Source organism: Mesoplodon bidens, assembly GCF_964165515.1.
Source record: "Mesoplodon bidens genome assembly, chromosome: 2".
Classification (NCBI taxonomy): domain Eukaryota; kingdom Metazoa; phylum Chordata; class Mammalia; order Artiodactyla; family Ziphiidae; genus Mesoplodon; species Mesoplodon bidens.
In genome coordinates, this window is record NC_138177.1 from 55,824,269 (window position 1) to 55,848,715 (window position 24,447).

At 43.7% G+C, this 24,447-nt stretch overlaps 1 protein-coding gene across 3 annotated transcripts in view; it reads left to right on the forward strand.

Annotated features, from left to right (window-relative positions):
• TRAF5 (TNF receptor associated factor 5) overlaps positions 1–24,447 on the forward strand; it is a 46,795-nt gene that overhangs the window by 14,651 nt on the left and 7,697 nt on the right. The window contains exons 2-9 of one of the 3 annotated variants that reach the window (XM_081224059.1): positions 639–784; positions 14,590–14,808; positions 15,806–15,863; positions 17,515–17,616; positions 19,985–20,149; positions 20,793–20,870; positions 21,190–21,264; positions 23,982–24,074. In XM_081224059.1, the coding sequence (XP_081080185.1) occupies positions 14,591–14,808; positions 15,806–15,863; positions 17,515–17,616; positions 19,985–20,149; positions 20,793–20,870; positions 21,190–21,264; positions 23,982–24,074 (789 nt within the window). In that variant the 5' untranslated portion in view covers positions 639–784; position 14,590. The remainder of the gene's footprint in view (positions 1–638; positions 785–14,589; positions 14,809–15,805; positions 15,864–17,514; positions 17,617–19,984; positions 20,150–20,792; positions 20,871–21,189; positions 21,265–23,981; positions 24,075–24,447) is intronic. The other 2 variants (XM_081224058.1, XM_081224057.1) reach the window with 2 other exon arrangements.

The window sequence follows — 24,447 nt, forward strand, 5'->3', positions numbered from 1 at the left end:
GCTGGCTCTGAGCCTGGACGTCGCCTCAGTAAGTGTAATCGCGACCCATATCCAGTTCCAGCCCTTAGGTTCCATTCACAGCTTTTCATATCGCCCCCTTGCCATCCGTCTGCCTCATTCCAATTTGTCCTAGGTTGTTTTCACGGCCCTCCTTCCAACAGCCCTTTTCCACTGAGGCCTTACGTTGATCCCAAATCTCCCTTTTTCTGTACCAAACGTTGATGGAGTGCTCTGTGCCGGGCCTCTGCTGGCTCTGAAGGTCTGAAGACTAATGAGGACGGCCCCACCCTCGAGCAGCTTGCTGAGCCGAACCCAGACAGCGGTGGGGACTGTGATGAGCGTGGGGCTGAGGCGGAGGGTCAAAGCTTTGACTTGAGTCAGAGCTTCTTATAGAGGAAGCTCTTGCGTGGGAAGATCAGCAGTCTTTATTATCTCCCTCTTGCTCTAACTTCTGAGAGCAAATCTCGGAGGTCTACCATCACCTGGAGCCAGGCGGACTCTGGATGGTTCAAAGCAGGAGGGAGAGTTCCCTTCAAGGCTTCCCTGAGTGAGACTGATGTTAAAGCAGCAGCGGCCACAGAGTCAGGAGGGCCTCAGGAATGCCCTTCAGCCCCTGACCCCCACCTTCTCTCCACCAGCAGTGCTTTGCCGCACTCCCAGGAAAATGAGGAACCAGAGGTCTCCTGACAACTTGGAGAGAAATCACACTTCTCTTCAAAGGAATTAAAACCATACCCACATCATTCTCCATCCCGTGTCCAAGAAAACCCTCTTCTGCAAAAGTGTAAGGAAAAGAAAAGACACCCTCCTTCTGCCTCTGAGACACCAAAGCCAGCCATCGTGTGGATGGGACAGTTGGGTTTGGGGGGCTGTTGTCACATGTCATCTGGCTGTGGTGGGATCACCTGCTCCCTGCATGGTCTCCGCATCACGTTAGACCTGATGGAAAATGACCTCGTTACACCTGCGTTTCTCCAAGGTTCTTCCTCTTTGTCTAACCTGCATGGTTAAAGGTTGATGAAAATAAAACCAGTCTGTCCTGGAGGTCACACAGTGGTTGTGTTGTTGTGTTAGGCTGTGGGAACAGCGGAGAGGAAGAGAAGATGAGCGGGGGCAGAGGCCAGCAGTTGTCTTGAGGGGTTTCACCTTCAGGAGCTTTCTGGGCCGTTGCAGACAGAGGCTTTGGTAACAACTTCGGGCCCATCTCCGTTCTCTGTGCCAATGGAGGCAACGTGCTAGGTAAAGGACTTTTCTTTTTCTTCTTCCTCTTTTGCTGCCTCCTCCTCCTCCTCTTCTTCTTCTTTTTTTTGTTGTTGTTGTTGTGGTGGTGGTGGTTTTGTTTTTCATTTATCTGGTAGTAACCATTCTTCCTGGAAGAGCAGCATCTCAGAATTCAAGGACCAGATGTGACTTTGATAAAGGGAACTTCCTGTCTTTCAACAGGTGGGCATCTGGCCATACCAGCCAAGGCTGTTCTCTATTAGATCACTGCCCAGGGCACAGGTTCGGGCATCTCCCTGAGTCACCACATCTTGGGATTTCACATTTTAACTTTTCCTCATCACTAACCACCATCTCCCCTCCTTTAATTTAAGCCCAGGACCTGTCACTGGGTCTTGGGTGGGTTTGGGGAATAACATATTTGCACCTGTCCCCTGTTGCCAAATGTGAGCCTCGGGGAGTCGGCTTCTTAAGGTCCTGGCGAGGCCTGAGCAGAACTGAGAAATGGGTTGTTTGCCTTCTGGCAGCCCACCCTATAACTGGCAGTGTCATGGGCTGGTGTGTTGTTACCCATCTGTTGCCCTTGGCTCAAGGACCACCCTGGGGCACCTGGCCAGCCTTTGTGCCCCCATCTTATCACCCGGGCCCTGTAAGTCTCACCTCCCAAAGGAAGCAGTCTCTCTTGACTGTCAGTACCCTTTCTTGCAAAGGGGCCTCTGGAAGGGCTGCAGGCCTCTCCCACAGTCCTCAGACGCCCCCATCCAGGCACCGAGGTACATTTAACAACACCCCCTGGACCCTAAGAACTGCTGTCAAATCCAGTCGTTAGCAGTAGGGTTCTCAGACCTAGTAGTGGGTGGAAGGTCACACAGGCTGAATGGGAGATACTTTGGGGGAAGCAGCACTGATTAAATCCCAAATAGGGAGAAACACGGGGCTGTGCTGTAGCAGTGGGTGTGATGGGGAAGGACCAGACAGCAGACCCCAGTACTAGCTTCCAGGAGCTCATGCACTGCTGGCTCTCTGGGATGTCTTATCCCTCCAGACCTTACGTTCCTGACATAGATCTAAACCTGTTATGTCAAATGTCATCACTAAAATGACAACTAAATTACTTGCAAAGTAAAAAATAAATAAATAAAAAAATTAGCGCCTTGGGCAGTGTTAAAACAATTATTGAGGGCTTCCCTGGTGGCGCAGTGGTTGAGAGTCTGCCTGCCGATGCAAGGGACACGGGTTCGTGCCCCGGTCTGGGAAGATGCCACATGCCGCGGAGTGGCTGGGCCCGTGAGCCATGGCCGCTGAGCCTGCGCGTCAGGAGCCTGTGCTCCGCAACGGGAGAGGCCACAAACAGTGAGAGGCCCGCGTACCGCAAAAAACAAACAAACAAAGAAAACAATTATTGATACCATAAAGAAAATGTGGTCATTCCTCAGAATCATATAATTTATTCTGGAAGAGATGTTAGATGTCGGCTGGTCTGAGTCACCCCCATTACTCTAAGACTGTCCCTAAGGCACCCCAACCTGGATATGTCTCAGCCCATCATCCTTCACTTTCTTCTCTCCTTCATCCTCTCCCATTGGTGCCATCATTTACTCAGCCCTCCAAACTGGAACCTGGGAGTCATCCTCCATGTCCTCTCACTCGGCCCTTCCATTAAACCCATTTCCGAATCTATGCATTTTCTCTCAAGAATGCCTCACGAACATAGCAGGCCGTCGTCATCCTCCTTTGGTGTGTTTTAGTAGCTTCTTCCCCTCAGCTCCCCGCCTGGGCCTGTCCTTTATGTCTGTCATCCCTAAAGAGATGAAAACCATGGAGTGAAAACTGGACTTCCTGACCAGCATACACTCCGGGCTCTTCACAATGTGCTCTTTCCCCGCTTCCACACACACATCTCACAGAGACCTTTCTAGGTGTTCCCAGCTGGGAATTTAGTGGCACAGGGGATGGCAAAATGGGGAAGCCAAACAGGACACTCGGAGTGAGGCAACTCCAAGATGACTCATAGCGGGAAGCTGCCCACCCCCTCTAGAGCGGAAGGGACGAAGAGAGGAGATGGTGTTTCCAGAGCTTGGGAGCCGGGGACCCGCCTGGTGGAGCTAGTTCACAGAGAGAGGGGCCATTGGTGGGGATTAGAGCCGTGGAGGAGCCCAGTCACTGTTGAGATGCTGCCTGACACTGAGGGATGCAGGAGAAATGGTCTATTACTCCCTTCCTCCTACCCTGCAGTTTCCTGCCCGTGTCGCTCATTGGCTGAATGGAGCCAGAAGCCAGGGGACCCTGGAAACACAGTTCTGGGGGGGGGGCAACCCCCTTGATGATGCAGACCAGGGCAGAGGATGGATCTGAGAGCAAACAGACGGATGACTGGCATGTTCCCCTAATTCCACTTCAGCTACAGTTAATCATTAACTGTTCCTGAACTTTGTGATACCCTCTGGGAAATTGTTTTACCTCCTTCATTTAGAAAATGCTTCCTCCTTCTTCAAGACCAGTGGAGATGTTTTCTTCTCTCTGGAATCAGCACAGACACCTCAGAAAGCATTAGCTACCCCTCACCTGGGCTCCAGCAGCTTGTTTAAATCTCTCTTGGGGGGACTAGCCACGAGGGTATTGCCATATAACATTCCGGGTCTGATTTCCTCTGCTCCACTTGGAGACCCTCAAGGGCAGATGTGTTGTCCCAGGTCTCCACAGGCTCAGGACCCAACCCAGGACAAGTACATGCTGAGTGTGTGCAGGGATGTACAAACAAGGGATCTGTGGGAGTGTCTTCCCACGGGGTCACAGCTGGTGAGTGGCAGAGCAGGAGCTGAGCCCAGGTCTCTGGCCCTGTACCCTTTTCACTCTGGGATTTGATCTTGAACTTTCAAGGATCAGAACTTGAAAACCCTGAAGACAGTTCCTGAGCTTATGTGCTATGAAGTAAAATATAATACATAAAAGCATTCCTGAGTATTCCAAACCTTCATTAATCTATACAAGATGCTGGGGGACTGTGGAAGTAGTGTGGACAGACAGACAAGGACCTTCCTTTTTTTGTGTGTTAAAACTGAGAGTGAATTCTGCTAGACATACGTCCTTTTTATTGTAATGAAAAGCCAAACTCATGCTGCTTCAGAATGTTAGATTATGTATTATGTGTTCCCCAAAAATGAGTCAGAAGAAATATTTAAGTAAAGAGGAACAGTGGGGTCGGGTTGAGGGCCTAGATATACCAGATATTAAAGTACATGACAAAGCTTCTCAAAAAAAGGAAGAAAGGAGGGAAGGAAGGAAGGAAGGAGGAAAGGAAGGAAGGAGGGAAGGGAGGAAGGGAGGGAGAGAGGGAATATCTTAAATCGTGACATCCTAGCCTTTCTTTGGAATTTCTAGAAAATTCTCAGGGAAAAGATGCATCAATTTATGAAGCTTAAAAATGGCATTTAAAAGAAACTCAAGGGGCTTCCCTGGTGGCGCAGTGGTTAAGAATCTGCCTGCCAATGCGGGGAACACGGGTTCGAGCCCTGGTCTGGGAAGATCCCACATGCTGGGGAGCAGCTGGGCCCGTGAGCCACAACTACTGAGCCTGCGCGTCTGGAGCTTGTGCTCCGCAGCAAGACAGGCTGCGACGGTGAGAGGCCCGCGCACCGTGATGAGGAGTGGCCCCTGCTCGCCGCAACTGGAGAAAGCCCTTGCACAGAAACGAAGACCCAACACAGCCATAAATAAATAAATAAATAAAATTTTAAAAAAATTGGATCATATATTCACCTTTCTCTTAAAAAAAAAATAAAAGAAACTCAATAAGAGTTCTTAGGTAGCAGATGGGATATGATTTTCTCTTGTCTTTCTTGGTTTGAGTTAGTAACTCTTCAGCAGGAAGACCATTATAATTCCATCAATGGCAGGAATAGACACTTTACTGCCTTAAGGAGATATACACGCTCTAATAGTAATTTTGAAGATTTTTTTTCTTATTTATAAGAACCGAAATCTTTTGCTGTTTCCTGTTACATAAGCTATTATACCCAGAGGGGAAAGCTGTTAATAAAATGGAGCTTTTATTTCCACTAAATAGCAGCCTGGGAATGACAGAGTACCAGCTGGAAATGTTGAATTGGTTAGAGAAATATTTGTTAGACAAAGAAATGTCAACCTTTATAGTTCTATTATTGGGGCTCTCTAATGTCAGCCAGCACAGTGCACTGATTCCATTTTTGGAACTGAGTCACAGGCCTGAAGGAGCTTCAGAGGATGGAGACAGACCCTACCCTGGGAGACTTCACTGCTCGGTTTCTGTATAAGAACATCGCCCTGAAACATCTCAAGTCCATATTGTAGAGCAAAACACAAGTGCTTATTTTTTTTATATCTAATGAGATAAAAACTCGATTGCATAAAAAACAAATATTGGAGAAGACAACACTGGAGAGTGAACAAGGTCAGCGGATGACTTAGGCCTCCTGATCAGGGCCGGGTAAGACACACAGTGGTAGGAAGAGTGTGGCCGGGGTGTCCTGTCCTCCACTGGCCATCCAGCGGGAGCAAGGAGACTATCTGTGAGGGTCACATGCTGGGCCTGCCAGTACAAAGACTGACAAGGAGCAGGCCACCGGGCAGCCTGATAGACCAATGGTCCCAAAACTGGGCTTCAGGGGCCCCGGGGTGCTGGAGCAGCTCTTACTGGGACATGGGTTTCCTACAGCTAGTCAGCTCTTGCATCATTCAGGTATGTTCAGGCACAGAATTGACAACTTTGACTTGGAATTTTTCCCCAAGGACAGCAGACTGTTAAGCATTTACCACCACACCACTGCCTGGGGCTCCCTGAGACCCTTTCAGGGATCTGCATGGGCAAAACTATCGGCATAATAATACTAAGATGTCGTTTTCCATCTTTACTCTCCTTAAATGAGTATACAGTGGTGTTTTCCAGAAGCTACATGACATGTGATAATGCAACAGACTGAATGCACAGTAGATAAGAGAATCCAGCTATCTTCTCTTAAGCACAGAGATGTGCAAAATTGTAAAAAAAAAAAAAAAAAAAAAAGCCACTCTTCTCACTAACCTTTTTTCTTTTGGAAAATGATTATTTTTCATAAAAATATTATTTATGTTAACATATAATTGGCTTATTATTATCTTAAAGTGAATTAATAAAGAAATATTTTCTTTAATTCCTCAATTTTACTCTCAAATATGGTAAATATTAATAAATATAACCGACATAAGCAAAAACTCTTTGGGAGTCCTCAAATATTTTTTTAACATTTTTATTGGCGTATAATTGCTTTACAATGTTCTGTTAGTTTCTGCTGTATAACAAAGTGAATCAGCCATATGCATATGTATATCCCCATATCCCCTCCCTCTTGCGTCTCCCTCCCTCCCTCCTTATCCCACCCCTCTAAGTGGTCACAAAGCACCGAGCTGATCTCCCAGTGCTATGCAGCTGCTTCCCACTAGCTATCTATTTTACATTTGGTAGTGTATATATGTCAATGTTACTTTCTCACTTCATCCCAACTTACCCTTCCCCATCCCCTTGTTGTCAAGTCCATTGTCTACGTCTGTGTCTTTTTTCCTGTCCTGCCCCTAGGTTCTCCAGACCGTTTTTTTTGTTGTTGTTTGTTTGTTTTTAGATTCCATATATATGTGTTAGCATACGGTATTTGTTTTTCTCTTTCTGACTTACTTCACTCTGTATGATAGACTCTAGGTCCATCCGCCTCACTACAAATAACTCAGTTTCATTTCTTTTTATGGCTGAGCAAGATTCTGTTGTAGGGATGCCACATCTTCTTTATCCATTCATCTGTCGATGGACACTTAGGATGCTTCCAGGTCCTGGCTATTGTAAATAGTGCCACAATGAACATTGGGGTGCATGTCTCTTTTTGAATTATGGTTTTCTCTGGGTATATGCCCAGTAGTGGGACTGCTGGGTCATATGGTTGTTATGTTTTTAGATTTTTAAGGAACCTGCATACCATTCTCCATAGTGGCTGTATCAATTTACATTCCCACCAACAGTGCAGGAGGGTTCCCTTTTCTCCACACCCTCTCCAGCATTCATTGTTTGTATATTTTTTGATGATGGCCATTCTGACTGGTGTGAGGTGATACCTTATTGTAGTTTTGATTTGCATTTCTCCAATGATTCGTGAGGCTGAGCTTCCTTTCATGTGTTTGTTGGCAATCTGTATATCTTCTTTGGAGAAATGTCTGTTTAGGTCTTCTGCCCATTTTTGGATTGGGTTCTTTGTTATTTTGATACTGAGCTGCATGAGCTGCTTGTACATTTTGGAGATTAATCCTTTGTCAGTTGCTTCGTTTGCAAATATTTTCTCCCATTCTGCAGGTTGTCTTTTGGTCTTGTTTATGGTTTCCTTTGCTGTGCAAAAGCTTTTAAGTGTAATTAGCTCCCATTTGTTTATTTTTGTTTTTATTTCCATTTCTCTAGGAGGTGGGTCAAAAAGTATCTTGCTGTGATTTATGTCATAGAGTGTTCTGCCTATGTTTTCCTCTAAGAGTTTTATAGTGTCTGACCTTACATTTAGGTCTTTAATCCACTTTGAGTTTATTTTTGTGTATGGTGTTAGGGAGTGTTCTAATTTCATTGTTTTACATATAGCTGTCCAGTTTTCCCAGCACCACTTACTGAAGAGGCTGTCTTTTCTCCATTGTATATTCTTGCCTCCTTTATCAAAAATAAGGTGACCATATGTGCATGGGTTTATCTCTGGGCTCTCTATCCTGTTCCATTGATCTATATTTCTGTTTTTGTGCCAGTACCATACTGTCTTGATTACTGTAGCTTTGTAGTATAGTCTGAAGTCAGGGAACCTGATTCCTCCAGCGCCATTTTTCTTTCTCAAGATTGCTTTGGCTATTCAGGGTCTTTTGTGTTTCCATACAAATTGTGAATTTTTTTGTTCTAGTTCTGTGAAAAATGCCATCGGTAGTTTGAGAGGGATTGCACTGAATCTGTAGATTGCTTTGGGTAGTAGAGTCATTTTCACAATGTTGATTCTTCCAATCCAAGAACATGGTATATCGCTCCCTCTGTTTGTATCATCTTTAATTTCTTTCATCAGTGTCTTATAGTTTTCTGCATACAGGCATTTTGTCTTCTTAGGTAGGTTTATTCCTAGGTATTTTATTCTTTTTGTTGCAGTGGTAAACGGGAGTGTTTCTTTAATTTCTCTTTCAGATTTTTCATCGTTAGTGTATAGGAATGCAACAGATTTCTGTGCATTAATTTTGTATCCTGCTACCTTACCAAACTCATTGATTAGCTCTAGTAGTTTTCTGGTAGCACCTTTATGATACTCTATGTAGTGTATCATGTCATCTGCAAACAGTGACAGCTTTATTTCTTCTTTTCTGATTTGGATTCCTTTTATTTCTTTTTCTTCTCTGATTGCTGTGGCTAAGACTTCCAAAACTATGTTGAATAAGAGTGGTGAGAGTGGACAACCTTGTCTTGTTCCTGATCTTAGAGCAAATGGTTTCAGTTTTCCACCATTGAGAGTGATGCTGGCTGTGGGTTTGTCATATCTGGCCTTTATTATGTTGACATAGGTTCCCTCTGTGCCTACTTTCTGTAGAGTTTTTATCATAAACGGGTGTTGAATTTTGTCGAGAGCTTTTTCTGCATCTATTGAGATTATCATATGGTTTTTCTCCTTCAATTTGTTAATATGGTGTATCACATTGATTGATTTGCGTATATTGAAGAATCCTTGCATTCCTGTGATAAAACCCACTTGATCATGGTGTATGATCCTTTTGATGTGCTAGTGGATTCTGTTTGCTAGTATTTTGTTGAGGATTTTTGCATCTATGTTCACCAGTGATACTGGCCTGTAGCTTTCTTTTTTTGTGACATCTTTGTCTGGTTTTGTTATCTGGGTGATGGTGGCCTTGTAAAATGATTTTGGGAGTGTTCCTCCCTCTGCTATATTTTGGAAGAGTTTGAGAAGGATAGGTGTTAGCTCTTCTCTAAATGTTTGATAGAATTCACCCACGAAGCCATATGGTCCTGGACTTTTGTTTGTTCGAAGATTTTTAATCACAGTTTCAATTTCAGAGCTTTTGATTGGTCTGTTTATATTTTCTATTTCTTCCTGGTTCAGCATTGGAAGGTTGTGCTTTTCTAAGAATTTGTCCATTTCTTCCAGGTTGTCCATTTTATTGGCACAGAGTTGCTTGTAGTAATCTCTCATGATCCTTTGTATTTCTGCAGTGTCAGTTTTTACTTCTCCTTTTTCATTTCTACTTCTGTTGGTTTGAGTCTTCTCCCTTTTTTTTGTTGATGAGTCTGGCTAATGGTTTATCAATTTTGTTTATCTTCTCAAAGAACCAGCTTTTAGTTTTATTGGTCCTTGCTATTGTTTCCTTCCTTTCTTTTTCATTTGTTTCTGATCTGATCTTTATGATTTCTTTCCTTCTGCTAACTTTGGGGTTTTTTGTTCTTCTTTCTTTAATTGCTTTAGGTGTAAGGTTAGGTTGTTTACTTGAGATTTTTCTTTTTTCTTGAGGTAGGATTGTATTGCTATAAACTTTCCTCTTAGAACTGCTTTTGCTGCCTTCCATAGGTTTTGTGCCGTTGTGTTTTCATTGTCATTTGTCTCTAGGTATTTTTTGATTTCCTCTTTGATTTCTTCAGTGATCTCTTGGTTATTTAGTAGTGTATTGTTTAGCCTCCATGTGTTTGTATTTTTTACAGTTTTTTTTCCTGTAATTGATGCCTAGTTTCATAGCATTGTGGTCAAAAATGATACTTGATATGATTTCAATTTTTAAAAATTTACCAAGGTTTGATTTGTGACCCAAGATATGGTCTATCCTGGGGAATGTTCCATGAGCACTTGAGAAGAAAGTGTATTCTGTTGTTTTTGGATAGAATGGCCTATAAATATCAATTAAGTCCACCTTGTTTAATGTGTCATTTAAACTTTGTGTTTCCTTATTTATTTTCATTTTGGATGATCTGTCCATTGGTGAAAGTGGGGTGTTAAAGTCCCCTACTATGATGTGTTACTGTCGATTTCCCTTTTATGGCTGTTAGCATTTGCCTTATGTATTGAGGTGTTCCTATGTTGGGTGCATAAATATTTACAACTGTTATATCTTCTACTTGGATTGATCCCTTGATCATTATGTATTGTCCTTCTTTGTCTCTTGTAATAGTCTTTATTTTAAAGTCTAGTTTGTCTGATATGAGGAATGCTACTCCAGCTTTCTTTTGATTTTCTTTTGCGTGGAATATCTTTTTCCATCCCCTCACTTTTTGTCTGTATGTGTCCCTAGGTCTGAAGTGGGTTGCTTGTAGACAGCATATATATGGGTTTTGTTTTTGTATCCATTCAGCCAGTCTATGTCTTTTGGTTGGAGTGTTTAATCCATTTACATTTAAGGTGATTATAGATATGTATGTTCCTACTACCATTTTCTTAATTGTTTTGGGTTTGTTTTTGTAGGTCTTTTCCTTCTCTTGTGTTTCCTGCCTAGAGAACTTCCATTAGCATTTGTTGTAAAGCTGGTTTGGTGGTGCTGAATTCTCTAAACTTTTGCTTGTCTGTAAAGATTTTAATTTCTCCATCGAATCTGAATGAGGTCCTTGCTAGGTAGCGTAGGTTGTAGGTTTTTCCCTTTCATCACTTCAAATATGTCCTGCCACCCGCTTCTGGCTTTCAGAGTTTCTGCTGAACAATCAGCTGTTAACCTTATGGGGATTCCCTTGTATGTTATTTGTTGCTTTTCCCTTGCTGCTTTTAATAGTTTTCTTTGTATTTAATTTTTGATAGCTTGGTTAATATGTCTTGGCATGTTTCTCTTTGGGTTTATCCTTTATGGTACCCTCTGTGCTTCCTGGACTTGATTGACTCTTTCCTTTTACATCTTAGGGAAGTTTTCAACTATAATCTCTTCAAATATTTCTGTAGACCCTTTCTTTTTCTCTTCTTCTTCTGGGACCCCTATAATTCAAATGTTGGTGCATTTAATGTTGTTCCAGAGGTCTCTGAGACTGTACTCAATTCTTTTCATTCTTTTTTCTTTATTCTGCTCCCTGGCAGTTATTTCCACCATTTTATCTCCCAGCTCACTTATCCGTTTTTCTGTTTCAGTTATTCTGCTACTGATTCCTTCTAGAGTATTTTTAATTCTGGATCATCTTTACTATTATTACCCTGAATTCGTTTTCAGGTAGGTTGCCTATTTCATCTTCATTTATTTGGTCTTATAGGTTTTCACCTTGCTCCTTTGTCTGTAACATATTTTTTTGTCATTTCTTTTTTTTTTGATGGGGTGCTGTATTCCTGTCTTACAAGTTGTTTGGCTTGAGACGTCCAGCACTGGAGTTTACAGGCAGTTGGATAGAGTCGGCTCTTGTTGCTGAGATGAGGACCTCCGGGAGGCCTCACTCTGATTAATATTCCCTGGGGTCTGAGGTTCTCTGTTAGTCCAGCAGTTTGGACTCAGAGCTCCCACCACAGGAGCTCAGGCCTGACCTCTGGCCTGGGAGCCAAGATCCCACAGGCTTTGTGGTGTGGTTAAAAAAAAAAAAAAAAAAAAAAAGAAAAAAGAAAGAAACAAACAAACAAAAGGAGCAGTACAATATCAAAGAATGAAGAACCAAGTAAAATAAGAGAGATAAAAAATATCTTAGGAAAAATAAAACTATAATTGTAACAACTGGTTGCTGGGGGTTCCTCCTAAGGGGTTCCCTTAGGTGTCTGTGGCCCCTCACCAGTGCCTAGTAGGTGCCCTAGTTGTCCTCACATTTTTTGAGATTTTATTTTGTAGAGTGATTTTTGGTTCACAGCAAAATTCAGTGGAAGGTAGAGAAAGACAGACAGAGACACAGATGAGCACATTAAATTCTTGTGCTAGGAAAGAGGATAGAATGTAGTGGAGGGGAACCCAAACTGAGTTTTGTACATCCTACTCCTTTGTTCTGGGGGCTCAACAGACCTGCTGCTTTAGGGTATATCTCTGAGGGTCCAAATTTAGATGCTCTGTGACATAGACACGAGTGTGATCTTGAGAGAGAATCCTACAGGGGCATAGGACGTGAATTGTTCTCCTCCCTTGGGACTAGAGGACACAGGACAGATTAGGGCAGTTTGGAATAGGTTCTCCTCCTTCTCTGAGAGAAAGGTGCGTCTTGGTTATTAGGTTGTGTGTGTACATCAAGTGCTGTGCCTCTTCATCATCATAATTAAAACTTTTTTGTTAAATCTCAAGAATAAGCAACGTTAAAGGGGGAACAATCACGTCTTGTTCTGCTCACCTACCACCCTTGAAATTCTGCGGGAAACATGCAGGGAGGAAAACGTGGGGCTTTGGTCTCAAACACCAGGATAAAGAAAAAAAAAACCCTGGTCTGCTGGGCTTCTCCAGAGAGCAAGCTTTATTTGCTGAAAGAGGCCAGTTGCTTCCTCTGCTCCATTCATCCAGGCCACAGCCCGGACTCAGCAGCTGACCTGGGCAGAGTTTAGGGTTGAATGGGGCAGCCCATCTCTTGCCTACGTGGTCAGGCCACACAGCTGCTCCCAGGTCCAGCTGAACTTGTCAGCTCCAGGAGAATCATGAGAGATCCCAAGAACAAGCCAAAGCAAGCAATCCTGAAGGCCAAGACTTCCTGTACCACAGCCACATAGCGGGATGTCACCCCCAAGGACCACCCATCCTTTCACTGTTTGCAGACACTGAAACCACGACTGCTGGCACTGTGCCAAAAGTAACAGCATGCCTGCAGGGGACACAGACTGTTGTTAACCTGGGGACCACTGGTGGGGGTCCCAAGGGTCCTTAAGGGTACACATGTAAGGTGTGTGTGCTATTTTATAGGGAGAAGGTCTAGAGTTTTCATCAAATTTTCAAAGCCAGGGGAAGTCCTTGCTCAGAAAAGGTTAAGAATCACTATGTTATGACTCATTTATTTTGTAACTGGAAGTTTGCACCTCTTAATTTTCCTCACCTATTAGAAAAAAAAAAAAAGAATCACTATGTTAGAGGCCAGTACTACTTAGAGCTGCCCTGCTGAGGGTCTCACAAAAAGTCCATTGAATAACATTAACTCAACAAATAACTGAGTTGTTCTCCATGCCTGGCTTAGTGCCAAGGGCTGGAAATGCAACAGTGAGCAAGACCAGATGCTATCTCTGTGTCACTGAGGAGCATAGGTATAAATAAAATAATCACACAAATGCGTGTCCAATCTCAAATCAAGCGTTGCTCTGAAGGAATGGAACCTGGTTCTATGACAGATATAACAGTGGATGAATGGTTTTTTGGTTTTGTATATTTTTTAAATATTTGGATGGGTAATATACCCATATTCAAAAATTCAAAAGGATTATAAGCAAAAAATGCACCCACACACACACTTACCTTTATCCCCTAGCCACTCCCTGGAAGCCTTGCATGTTTTACAGACTGATGAGTAGACCTCCTGCTGTCAGACCAGGGGAAGAAGAAAAGGCTTACCTGAGAATATGAAGCTTGCAATGAAATTTGAAGCATGAATATGAGTTAACTAAATGAGGAGGCCTGGAAGGGGATAGGGGAAGCATGGAGGCAACAGCTCGTGCAAAGGCCCTGTGGCAGAAGACAGCATGATATATTAGAAGAACTAAAAGAAGGCTTGTGTGGTTGGAGTGCAGGAAGCAAGGGGAGGAGAGGTCCAGGATGCTACTGGGTGGGGAGGATGCATTCTTGTAGCTTGCTTAGCACCATGCACTTTAACCTAAGAGCGCTGGGAAGCCACTGAATGATGAGGAGAGATAACCTATCATACTTGTATTTTGAAAATATTACCCTGGCTATAGTATGGAGAATGGATTGGAGGGGAAAGCAGTTAATGGGCTTTTATTTAGCTCAGGTGAGAAATGGTGTGGCTTGGTGGTGATGTATTTATATACTTTGCAAGGAATGTATTGGTATACAAAGTTCTTGCTTCTAAAAAATGTTATCAAAACATTTGTTTCAATTTTCTCAACTGAGTGGAAGAAAAATCCATAACCAGAGTTTACTCAGAATGTAGTTAACACCTGGCTATATTTTGCCCAAGCATGTAGCCACACTGAAGGATAATTTAGCATCCTGTTGATGGACAGTGGGCTGAAGTCTCACTGAATCGTGCTAGAAGTTATCTGGTCCAGCCTCCCGCTGAGCGCCCCAAAGCCACCTCCCCTCTGCAGGAGCCCTCCAGTGGCAGGAGGTTGTTACTATGGTTACAAAGTCATAACAGAATGACCCTGTGGGTGATGTTCACTAATCAGGGAACAGATGATTCAAACACCTGATGGCTGTAGTTGCTGTGGTGTTTGCACACTGAATTTTCCTTCTCTTCTCCTGATCCCCCAGAATGGCTTGTTCTGAGGAGCAAGGTGGTGTCCCCTGTGGCTTCATCCGCCAGAATTCTGGCAACTCCACGTCTTTGGACTTTGAGCCAGACGCAGAGTACCAGTTTGTGGAGCAGCTGGAAGAGCGCTACAGATGTGCCTTCTGCCGCTCAGTGCTTCACAACCCCCACCAGACGGGCTGTGGGCACCGCTTCTGCCAGCACTGCATCCTGTCCCTGAGGTGAGCGCTCAGGGCCTGCGCTCCGGCCAGAAGCGGACAGGGCTGTTCCTGGGATCTACATGTCATCTGTGGCCGCTCAACTATAATTGTGGTTTCGGGAATTGCTGTGGTTGTCCACAGAACCACGAATATGAGGACGGGCTCTGCCAGCGCCTTTCTCTGAGAGCCTGAGGAATAATCTTCATTTTTTTCCATCTTATTGATAGTCACCCTTTCTGAAAATTCAGACCACACCTGTTTTGCACACGAAGGCAAACCTCGGTGCACAGTCCATGTGAGGAAGGACCTGTATCTCATGGGGTCTTTCCTGTAGGCGCCCTGACCTCTCCTTGCCTTGAGGCAGAGGTGGTGTCGCATCTGGAAGGTTCCTTGCCGCCGTGGATACTCTGTCGACTCCCCGGCAGCTGTAAGACCTGGGTTGTGCCATTTTGAGGTGGAGACCAGGAGAAACATGGAAGCAGGCTTTGGGGGTTTATACAGGGCTGCCATGGAAGTTGTACCCTCCCAAGCTTGGAAAGGGGGTTATTACAGCACCTTCTCATTCATTCCTGGGTTCGTTCATTCAGCACCTGTGTGTTCCAGACACCTCGCTAAACCAAGCTCTAGTGCATAGAGGGGAAGAGCTGGAGGTCCAGTGTGACACAGGACCCTCTAGAATCTTCTGTTCTAGTGAAGGTGCAAGTTGGGGTACAGTGTGATAGCACAGGACTGCCGAGGGAACGTTGCCCGAGGACATTTGACTCTGTCTGCAGGACTCCCTCTTTGACTCACGTCCTGGAGGATGCATGGGAGTTTCTCAGGCAGACTGAGGAGGTGCTGAAGTTGGCATACTGGGGGGCCCCTTCTGGGAGGAGGGAACAGCATGAATAAAGACAGGGCCTGGCCTGCTCAGGGGGAACTTCAAGGGGTCAGGCGTGGCTGAAGCGCTGCAGCTGCTCTTGGATGGGCTGTTGAGGTCAACCCTTAATTCTGGCTTCATTTTGATTTTTCTTTCCAGAGAATTAAACGCAGTCCCACTCTGCCCTGTAGATAAGGAGGTGATCAAATCTCAGGAGGTAAGACAGTCATGCTTTGGGTTAGCAGTTCTCTGGGTGACGGAGCAGCCAGTGTCCTGGGTTGAATTGGACAGAGAAGTTGGAGCCGGAAAGTGGGAGGGGGACCTTCCTTGGAGTCCATATTCCTCTACTGTGGGGTAAAGTGGGACCCCACTCCCACCCCTCTTTGAGAGAGGCTAGTTTGAGTCCTTACTGACGCCCCCAGGGTTCTTCTCCCACTTCTTCTTTACCCTCTTCCTGTACTAGCTCCAGTTACCGTGAGTCACTTGCAGAAATGAAACACCCTGCTTCCTGGAATCACTTTCTCATCTGTTTAGTCTCTAAAACTTTCTTTTATTATTATTATGTCTAACAATAGCTTTATTGAGATACAATGCATTTGCCTTTAAAGTGTACATGTTTCTGGGGTGTGTGCCTAGGAGTGGAATGACTGGGTCTCATGGTAACTCTATGTTTAACATTCTGAGGCACTGCCAGGCTATTTCCCAAAGCAGCTGCACCATTTTACATTCTTACCAGCAAGGTATGAGAGTTCTAACTTCTTCACATCCTTACCAAAATACGTTGTGGTCCATCTTATTGATTATCGTCTTCCTAGTTGGTATGAAGAAGTATCTCATGGTTTTGATTCTCTAATGATTAATGACACTGAGCATTTTTTCATGTGCTTGGCCATTTGGATATCTTCTTTGTAGAGATTCCTATTCAAATCCTTTGCCCATTTTTTAAGTGAATTGTTTGTCTTTTTAGTCAAATGTTCATGCTCCTTCTCTCTGCTCTTATGATGCGTTTTCCAAATGCTTAGCTGTACTTGTGTCTGCCTCACACACTAGGCCAGGGGTTGGCATACTACAACATGGGATTTGCTGGGATAAATCCAGTCTACCACCTGTTTCTGTATGGCCTGTGAGCTAAGAATGGTTTTATATTTTTAAATCATTGAAAAAAATCAAAAGAAGGGTACACAGGAACTCTGTACTATTTTTTACAACTTCTTGTGAGTCTTTATTTCAAAACAAAAAATTATTTTATGAATCAAAAGAAGGATAATGTTTTGTGACATGTGAAAATTATATGAAATTCACATTTCAGTGTCCATAAATGATGTTTTATTGGAACACAGGCATGCCCATTCATTTAAGTATCGGGTACAGTAGGGTTGAATAGTTGGAACAGAGAACATTGCAACATGGTTGGCAAAGCTGAAAATATTTACTCTCTGACCCTTTACGGAGAAAGTTTGCCAACCCCTGGCTTGTGCTGAAAAATAAGTCAGCACAGCTTCAGTGACACCACCTGATGTCTAATGCAAATGTTCACCCTGGGACAGGAAGCTGAAAGCATCACCCTCATCCACAGCTCCACCTCTTGACCTTTGAGCATGTGGGGTCAAGTTCACCATGAGATTCTCCTAGCTTCAGCATACTGCACTAAGCATTAAATTACCTGGCTTGTATGTTTGGTGGCCTGTCAGATGTATCTGAGACAACCTTTTCTTTTATGGTGGTGAATCTGGTATTTCCATTCCAACCACTGACTGGAAGTTTCCACCCAACTTTTGAGATGTACTTGAAGACCAAATTAATAATAGCTTCCTTCACGTTGCTCTAAAGCTTTGGAGTGTGTGAGACCTACTTTGTTTATCTTTTAGGTGTTTAAAGACAATTGCTGCAAAAGAGAAGTCCTCAATTTATATGTATTTTGCAAAAATGCCCCTGGATGTAATGCCAAGGTTATTCTGGGACGATACCAGGTTGGTATTACTGGTGAACAATATTTGCCTTTGCTATTTTTCCAGTGACATGTACTGAACATTTTTATGTGACAGTTACTGGGCTAAGCATGGTACGGAGGTTCATTGGGTTGCCCTCAGAGAATTCTTGTCTAGCGATACACCTGGCTGCAGTGCAGCACACCGAGGGCTAAGTCACGTGAAGAGATTCATTTTGTATGGAACACATGGAAGACATACCATGTGTGCTAGACCTTAACTTGTGGGTTAGGGTTATTGATCCAAAAGAGAAGATGTGAGACATGCTGGGCAAAAGAAATGGTCGAGCAAGGACCTGTCATTTTTGGAAAACTGTGAAGGATTTGGGATTCCTAGGATGGGAGCCAGGGCATGACTGCAGAAAGACACAATTGTAAGGGTGCCTGCCTGGAAGCATTTGCAGGTGCTGGGGTGGGTGTTTCCTAGCCGCTGTGGGCCCTGCTGTCTTAGAGGTTGTGATCTAAGGCACACGACACAGACCAGAACAGAGCTAGAATGTAGTGTAAAGGTGAAGCATTGGTATGAGATGCAAACAAACGAGGTGTAGGAGAGGTGAAGGGTTGTCGAGTTCCTTTCAGATGAAGCTGTCCTACCTTGCTCTTGCATCCAGCAGTGGAAGGTTGTTAAATGGGAAGCAGGAAACGTGGCTCTGCCACAGCAAGCCCATGTCAGATTCAATCACACTATGAATGAATACGAGGCAAGCATCTCTAGCGTCCAGGGAATTGCTAGGAAGATGCTACAAGTTTCCCTTCCCAGCCACACGTTTTGGAATGTATTTCAGGTGATTCAGTCTTTTCCCCATCATGCCTCTAAAACCCTAGGCACTGAGCTCATAAATGTGCAAATGATTCCCTCGTTAACCCAAGAATTTCTTTGGAAGTTCACAGAAGGTTTTTGTGTTTTCCTAAGACAGTCCCTCGCCACTTGTTTTGATAGTCAGGTCCTAGAGCAAGCAGGGCCTCTTTACCAACCTTGTTGTCACTAAGCCTGTACAGGAAATGAGGCTCATTGATCAGCCCTAGTGACCAGATCCTCAGCTTCTGGAGAACAGTGGCTGGTTTACTTTCACCTGTTTCTTTTATATTTCCTCTCATTCCCTGTTCTCCTTCACCTTGCGAGTAAGGTGTCAGATCTCACAGGTAGCAGAGTCTTGATGAATGTTGACGGTTTTGGTGAGAGCTGAGGGGTAGCATCCATGGATTTTGGAGAAGATGTAGATGGCAGTTGTCACTGTCTCTCATTACTAGAGGCAAAGGAGAATAGCTATAATATTTATTTACCTCCTATAGTAAAACTGTGTGCTCTCTTAAGGGGTCAGCAAACTGTTTCTGTCAGGAGCCAGATAGTAAATATTTTAAGCTTTGCCAGCCATACAGTGTCTGTCGCAGCTACCTGACTCTCCCATCTCAGAGGGAAAGCAGCCATAGCCAGTATGTGAGACATAGGTGTGGCTGTTCTCCATAAAACTTTATTTACAGAAACAAGTAACAGGCCAGATTTGGCCCAAGGGCCGTAGCTTGCCAACCCTGTTTTAAAGGATCTTGTGGTGGGGAACAAACTCCTTAGGATTTTGATACCTTGTCAGCACCACAGTAACTTGCAGTGTTATCCACGGGTTTTGTTAAGACATGCCTGCTTTAAAAAACCTGTAACATGAAGAACACTGTCTGAGTCATCCTTCTCTAATATTCTGGTCAAGAACATTTCCTGACTTGACAAGGGTGACCCATCCCAGCTTCTCCTGGGCCTGTGATCCTGTATTCCTCTATCCTTTGCTTTACCGCTTGTGGAACAGCTTCCTCTCCCTCCCTTTCTTTCCTTTAGTCCTTCCCCTTCCTTCACTTACTCAGGAGGTAGCCTTCTCTTCTTCCCTCTTTGCCCTCTGTTCCGGCTTTTACCATCTGCTGTGCAGAGATTAGTACTTGGTGCTGGAGGTGGGGATGGAGGGTGCACAAAAGAAATGTCCTTGAGGAGCTGGTAAATTAATTGGCAAGCCTAAGGAAAATATTCAAGAGCTAACCTGAGAATATGAGCAGGTTAATAGGTAATCAAAGATAAACCCGGCATGCTTTCTTCGTCACGCATCTTCCCCTGTCCTCCAAACAAGGCTGGCTGTCACAGCCTCCGTGCAAGCAGCCTTCTCCATGCCCTGTGCTCAGCAGAGGCAGCGGGTGGCCTCTGCAGAGAGCCTGTGACAGAGGCTGTGCCCCCTGCCCCCCCACCCTCACAGTCCTTTCTCCTGCTGCCCCAGGGTCTTCCCTCCCTCCCTCACTAGGCCTTGCAGCAGGCTTCCCCTCCCACTGCCCTGCTCAGTGGGTCCCCACTGGCTTGTTGTTATCTGTCGCAGGACCACCTTCAGCACTGCTTATTCCAAGCTGTGCAGTGCTCTAATGAGAGCTGTCGGGAGCCAGTCCTTCGCAAAGATCTGAAAGAGCATTTGAGTGCAGACTGTCCGTTTCGAGAGGAAAAATGCCTTTATTGCAAAAAGGATGTGGTAGTCATCCATCTACAGGTAAAAAAAAAAAAAAAAAAGAATCATCTTTATGGGACTAAATTCTGCCTCAGTGGTCACAGTGAATCAGATGGGATACCAGAAGCACTTTTCTGGATTTATTTTTACGCAGAAAGAGGTCTAAAGAATAACTTTATCTGAGGGTTCTATAAAAAGCTAAAAACCTTCTTGGTAGGACTCTATTCATGTATCATTGGCAAAAATGTTGTTTGAGCACCTGCTGAGTGTGAGTGGTCCAGGAGAGACGCTAGGCTCTGGGTCCCAAGGAGGTGACCACACTGTCTGTCCTCAGGATGCTCTGACCTGATTGGAGAGGCAGGATGCCGGCATAAGACGAGAGCATGGGGTGCCCTTTACATGTGCCAAAGGAGCCAAGCCAGTGACTCCCATAGTCTGTGTCCTCTGTCAGTCCCATGTCCTCTGACCTTCTTTAAAAGAATTGGAAAATTGAACTGAATTGAATTCATTTATACCAAGAAAGCAGCCATCTAGAATGCTTTTTGGAACTAGGCCATACCTTCCTACAGAGGGTAAGCCACATAGCATAGATCCCCAAAGGGACATATGTATACACACTCTGAGGCCATACAGGGAGCCTTTGGAAGCAAGGCTGGCTTTATTTCAGCACACTTTTCTGTTTCAGAATCATGAGGAAAACTTGTGTCCTGAGTACCCAGTATCTTGTCCCAACAAGTGTTTGCGGATTATTCCAAGAACTGAGGTAACTGTAAATAATTCTCTTAGTAGATTTTATGTAAGATAAAGTTTCAGTAATTACTGTGGTGTGTGTTTGATAAAATCCCATAAGCAGGGGCCCAAGGCTTAAATTATCCTCATGATAACCATGGTTCTGTCTTCCCTTCCCTTCTCCCTGAGAATTCTTCTGTTTTCATCTTAGCTCTCCTTCCCCCAGGCTTCAGGGGGAAGGTGTTTCCTCCTTTCTTCCCAAGCGACCCTTGGCTCCCTGCTTGCTGCAGTTATACCAGGTAGCTGGAGAGTCGGGGATACATTTCTCTAGCATGAGGCTGTCTGTTTTGTAGGTGGATGAACACCTTGCTGTGTGTCCTGAAGCTGAACAAGACTGTCCTTTCAAGAACTATGGCTGTACTGTAAAGGTATGGAATAATTGTTTCTGTCTACCTTCTACTGTATAATTTATTTGTTGAGTTCATTTTATTCTTGATTCCATTCAAGATGCAGAAGGACATTCACTTCTGAGAAACTTTAAGACTGGCAGTTGTAACTAGTGGTTACCAGTAGGGTGAGGCAAGATGGTGGTAGGGAATTAACAGGTACAAACTACTATGTATAAAATAAATAAGCTACAAGTATATATAATACAACACACGGAATATAGCCAATATTTTATAATAACTATAAACAGAATAGAAAAAAAAAGACTTGTATTGTATACAATACATAATACATAATACTAATACTTGTATTGTATTAGTCAGGGTTCTCCAGAGAAACAGAACAAATAATTTATATATACATAAAATTTTTAATACCTAATACCAACTTTTTTGAGGTTTGGTTATATCTCTGAAAATAAAATGTGACCCTCACATTGACCTTGCAATCCTACTGCTAGAAATTTATTTCACAGATATCCTTTCATAAGTATGCAATGATTACACACATATACAAACACACATGCACACAAAGATATTTACGGTACTCCCCCCTTGTCCATGGGGGTAGATTCCAAGATCCTCCACGGATGCCTGAAACCATGGTTAGTACCAAACCCTATGTTTTTCTTTCCTATACATACATACCTATGATAAAGTTCAATTTACAAATTAGGCACAGTAAGAGCATATCTGAATTGCCAGCATCATTTGGGGCCGTTATCGAGTAAATAAGGGTTAGTTGATGACAGCACTACGATACTGCAACAGTTTATCTGATAACCAAGATAGCTAAGTGACTAATGGGTGGGTAGTATGTATGGCCTGGATACCTGGACTATGGGATGACTCACCTCTGGGGCAGGACGGAGCAGGAAGGCACAAGATTTCACTACGCTACTCAGAACAGTTCACAATTTAAAGTATGAATTGTTTATTTCCGAAGTTTTCAATTTAATATTTTTGGACCATTGTTGACTATGGGTAACTGAAACCACAGAAATTGAAACGGTGGCTAAATGGGGACTACTGTATTTAGCCAAAAAAAAAAAAAACCATCCAAAAACCCACAAAAAATGAAAAACAACCTATAAGTCCATCTCTGAAGTACTGAGTATATAATTATATATATATAATTTTTTCATATTTTGGAATACTATGCATCTGATAAAAAGAATGAGGTATATATTTTAAAAATTACATACAGTATGATCTCACTGTGTATGTATCTTCACTGACTCTGGTAGTGAGACTAGGGAATTGGGTGTGTAGACAGAGAGAAGGGGGCTTTTATTTTTATTCTACATCTTGCTATATTGTTTGAGATAAGCATATATTTCTCTTATTTTAAAAAACTCTTATGAAAAACCTTTTTTAAAAAATCAGTGAAGAGTCCATAAATGTGTCACATAGCAAACCAGTGATTATCTTGGCTGCAGAAAGGATAGGGTTTACCTTCCTTGTGCACAAAATACAGAATTGCTTTCCAGCTCTAAAAAGAATCTCCTTTTTTATAAAATTTTATTTAAAATATTTATTTACTTATTGACTGCTCTGGGTCTTCGTTTCTGCACGCGGGCTTTCTCTAGTTGCGGTGAGCGGGGCTTCGTTGCGGTGCGCAGGCTTCTCATTGCGGTGGCTTCCCTTGTTGCGGAGCACGGGCTGTAGGTGTGCGGGCTTCAGTAGTTGTGGCTCACGGGCCTAGTTGCTCCGCGGCATGTGGGATCTTCCTGGACCAGGGATCGAACCTGTGTCCCCTGCATTAGCAGGCAGATTCTTAACCACTGTACCACCAGGGAAGTCCCTAAAAGGAATCTTCTTTACAGTTAGGCCCAAACTTCCATTTGGATTGTATTCTAGGACTTACCTTAGTACTGGAGCTGGGGATGGCTGGGGGAGTTGTTCTCTGGAGGAGGGGCCAACCCTAAACTGAAGGGAAATTGATGATGAATGTTTGCTTAGAGTCTATGGGCCACCCATACCATTTGCTTTTACTAGTAGTGCAGGCAGTCTGCGATGGAATTTTAATGATAAAATATTTAATATTCTGTTCTAGTGAAGGTGCAAGTTGGGGTACAGTGTGATAGCACAGGACTGCCGAGGGAACGTTGCCAGAGGACATTTGACTCTGTCTGCAGGACTCCCTCTTTGACTCACGTCCTGGAGGATGCATGGGAGTTTCTCTGATAAAAAGAAGTTTGCATTTCTTCTTGCAAACATATAATTTGACTTTGAAGGCAACAAGTTTGCATGGGCTGAAATTACAATTAGGTTGCATACCTTCTGCCCGATAAAAGGACAGTGATAGAAGGCGGTAGAGAAGTGTGCTTGGTAGGAGGGAGAACTAACGGAGGCTTAAAACTGATCTGGGGGATAACCCACCAAGGAGGTAAGTTTTATATGGGAATAGTTGAGAGGTGGTAATAACTACACCTAACCCTCAGTCATATACTCCCAGGGCAAGGAATGAAATCAGTGCTGAGAATTTTGATAGTGGCCTGACTCTCTGTAAGTGTCTTCATGGGTACTGTAGAATCCTAAAGCTGGAAAAGGGACCTGGGAGGGGTCATTCTCCCTGCAACCCACCTTGAGACAAGTAAGCAAAGTTGTTAAAGTTCTGCTTTAGCAGAACATCCCACCACCACCCTCATTTTGGGAGCCTTTCAACAACCTGACTTATTTTTCTCTTCATATTAAAGGATAAACGAGGAAACCTGCAGGAGCATGAGCATTCAGCCTTACGGGACCACATGCTTCTGGTTTTAGAAAAGAACTTCCAGTTAGAAGAACAGGTAAATATTCAAGGGTTCAAGTATAAAGGGAGGCAACAGAATCGCTGGGATTTGTGCTTGTTGGTATTTTTATATTCCCCTCTGTTTCAATATAAGTCCACTGGAGGTAGATGTTTTTCTACTAAGTGGCCAGACTCACAGGCTTGTAGCACATTAAACTGGAAAGTGCCTTTGAGATCTTTGGGTTCAGCCCCCTCAACCAACAGATGAAGTAACTAAGCTCAAAGAAATTTTGATGTGTTTGTGATATTAAGGGGCAGAATTCAATCTCAAACCCATGTCCCTGATTCTCAGTCCAGTGCTCCCCGTGTTACACCACACTGCCTCTCTGCAGCCTATCCACACACCTTGTGGTTATTACCTGGCACCTAGT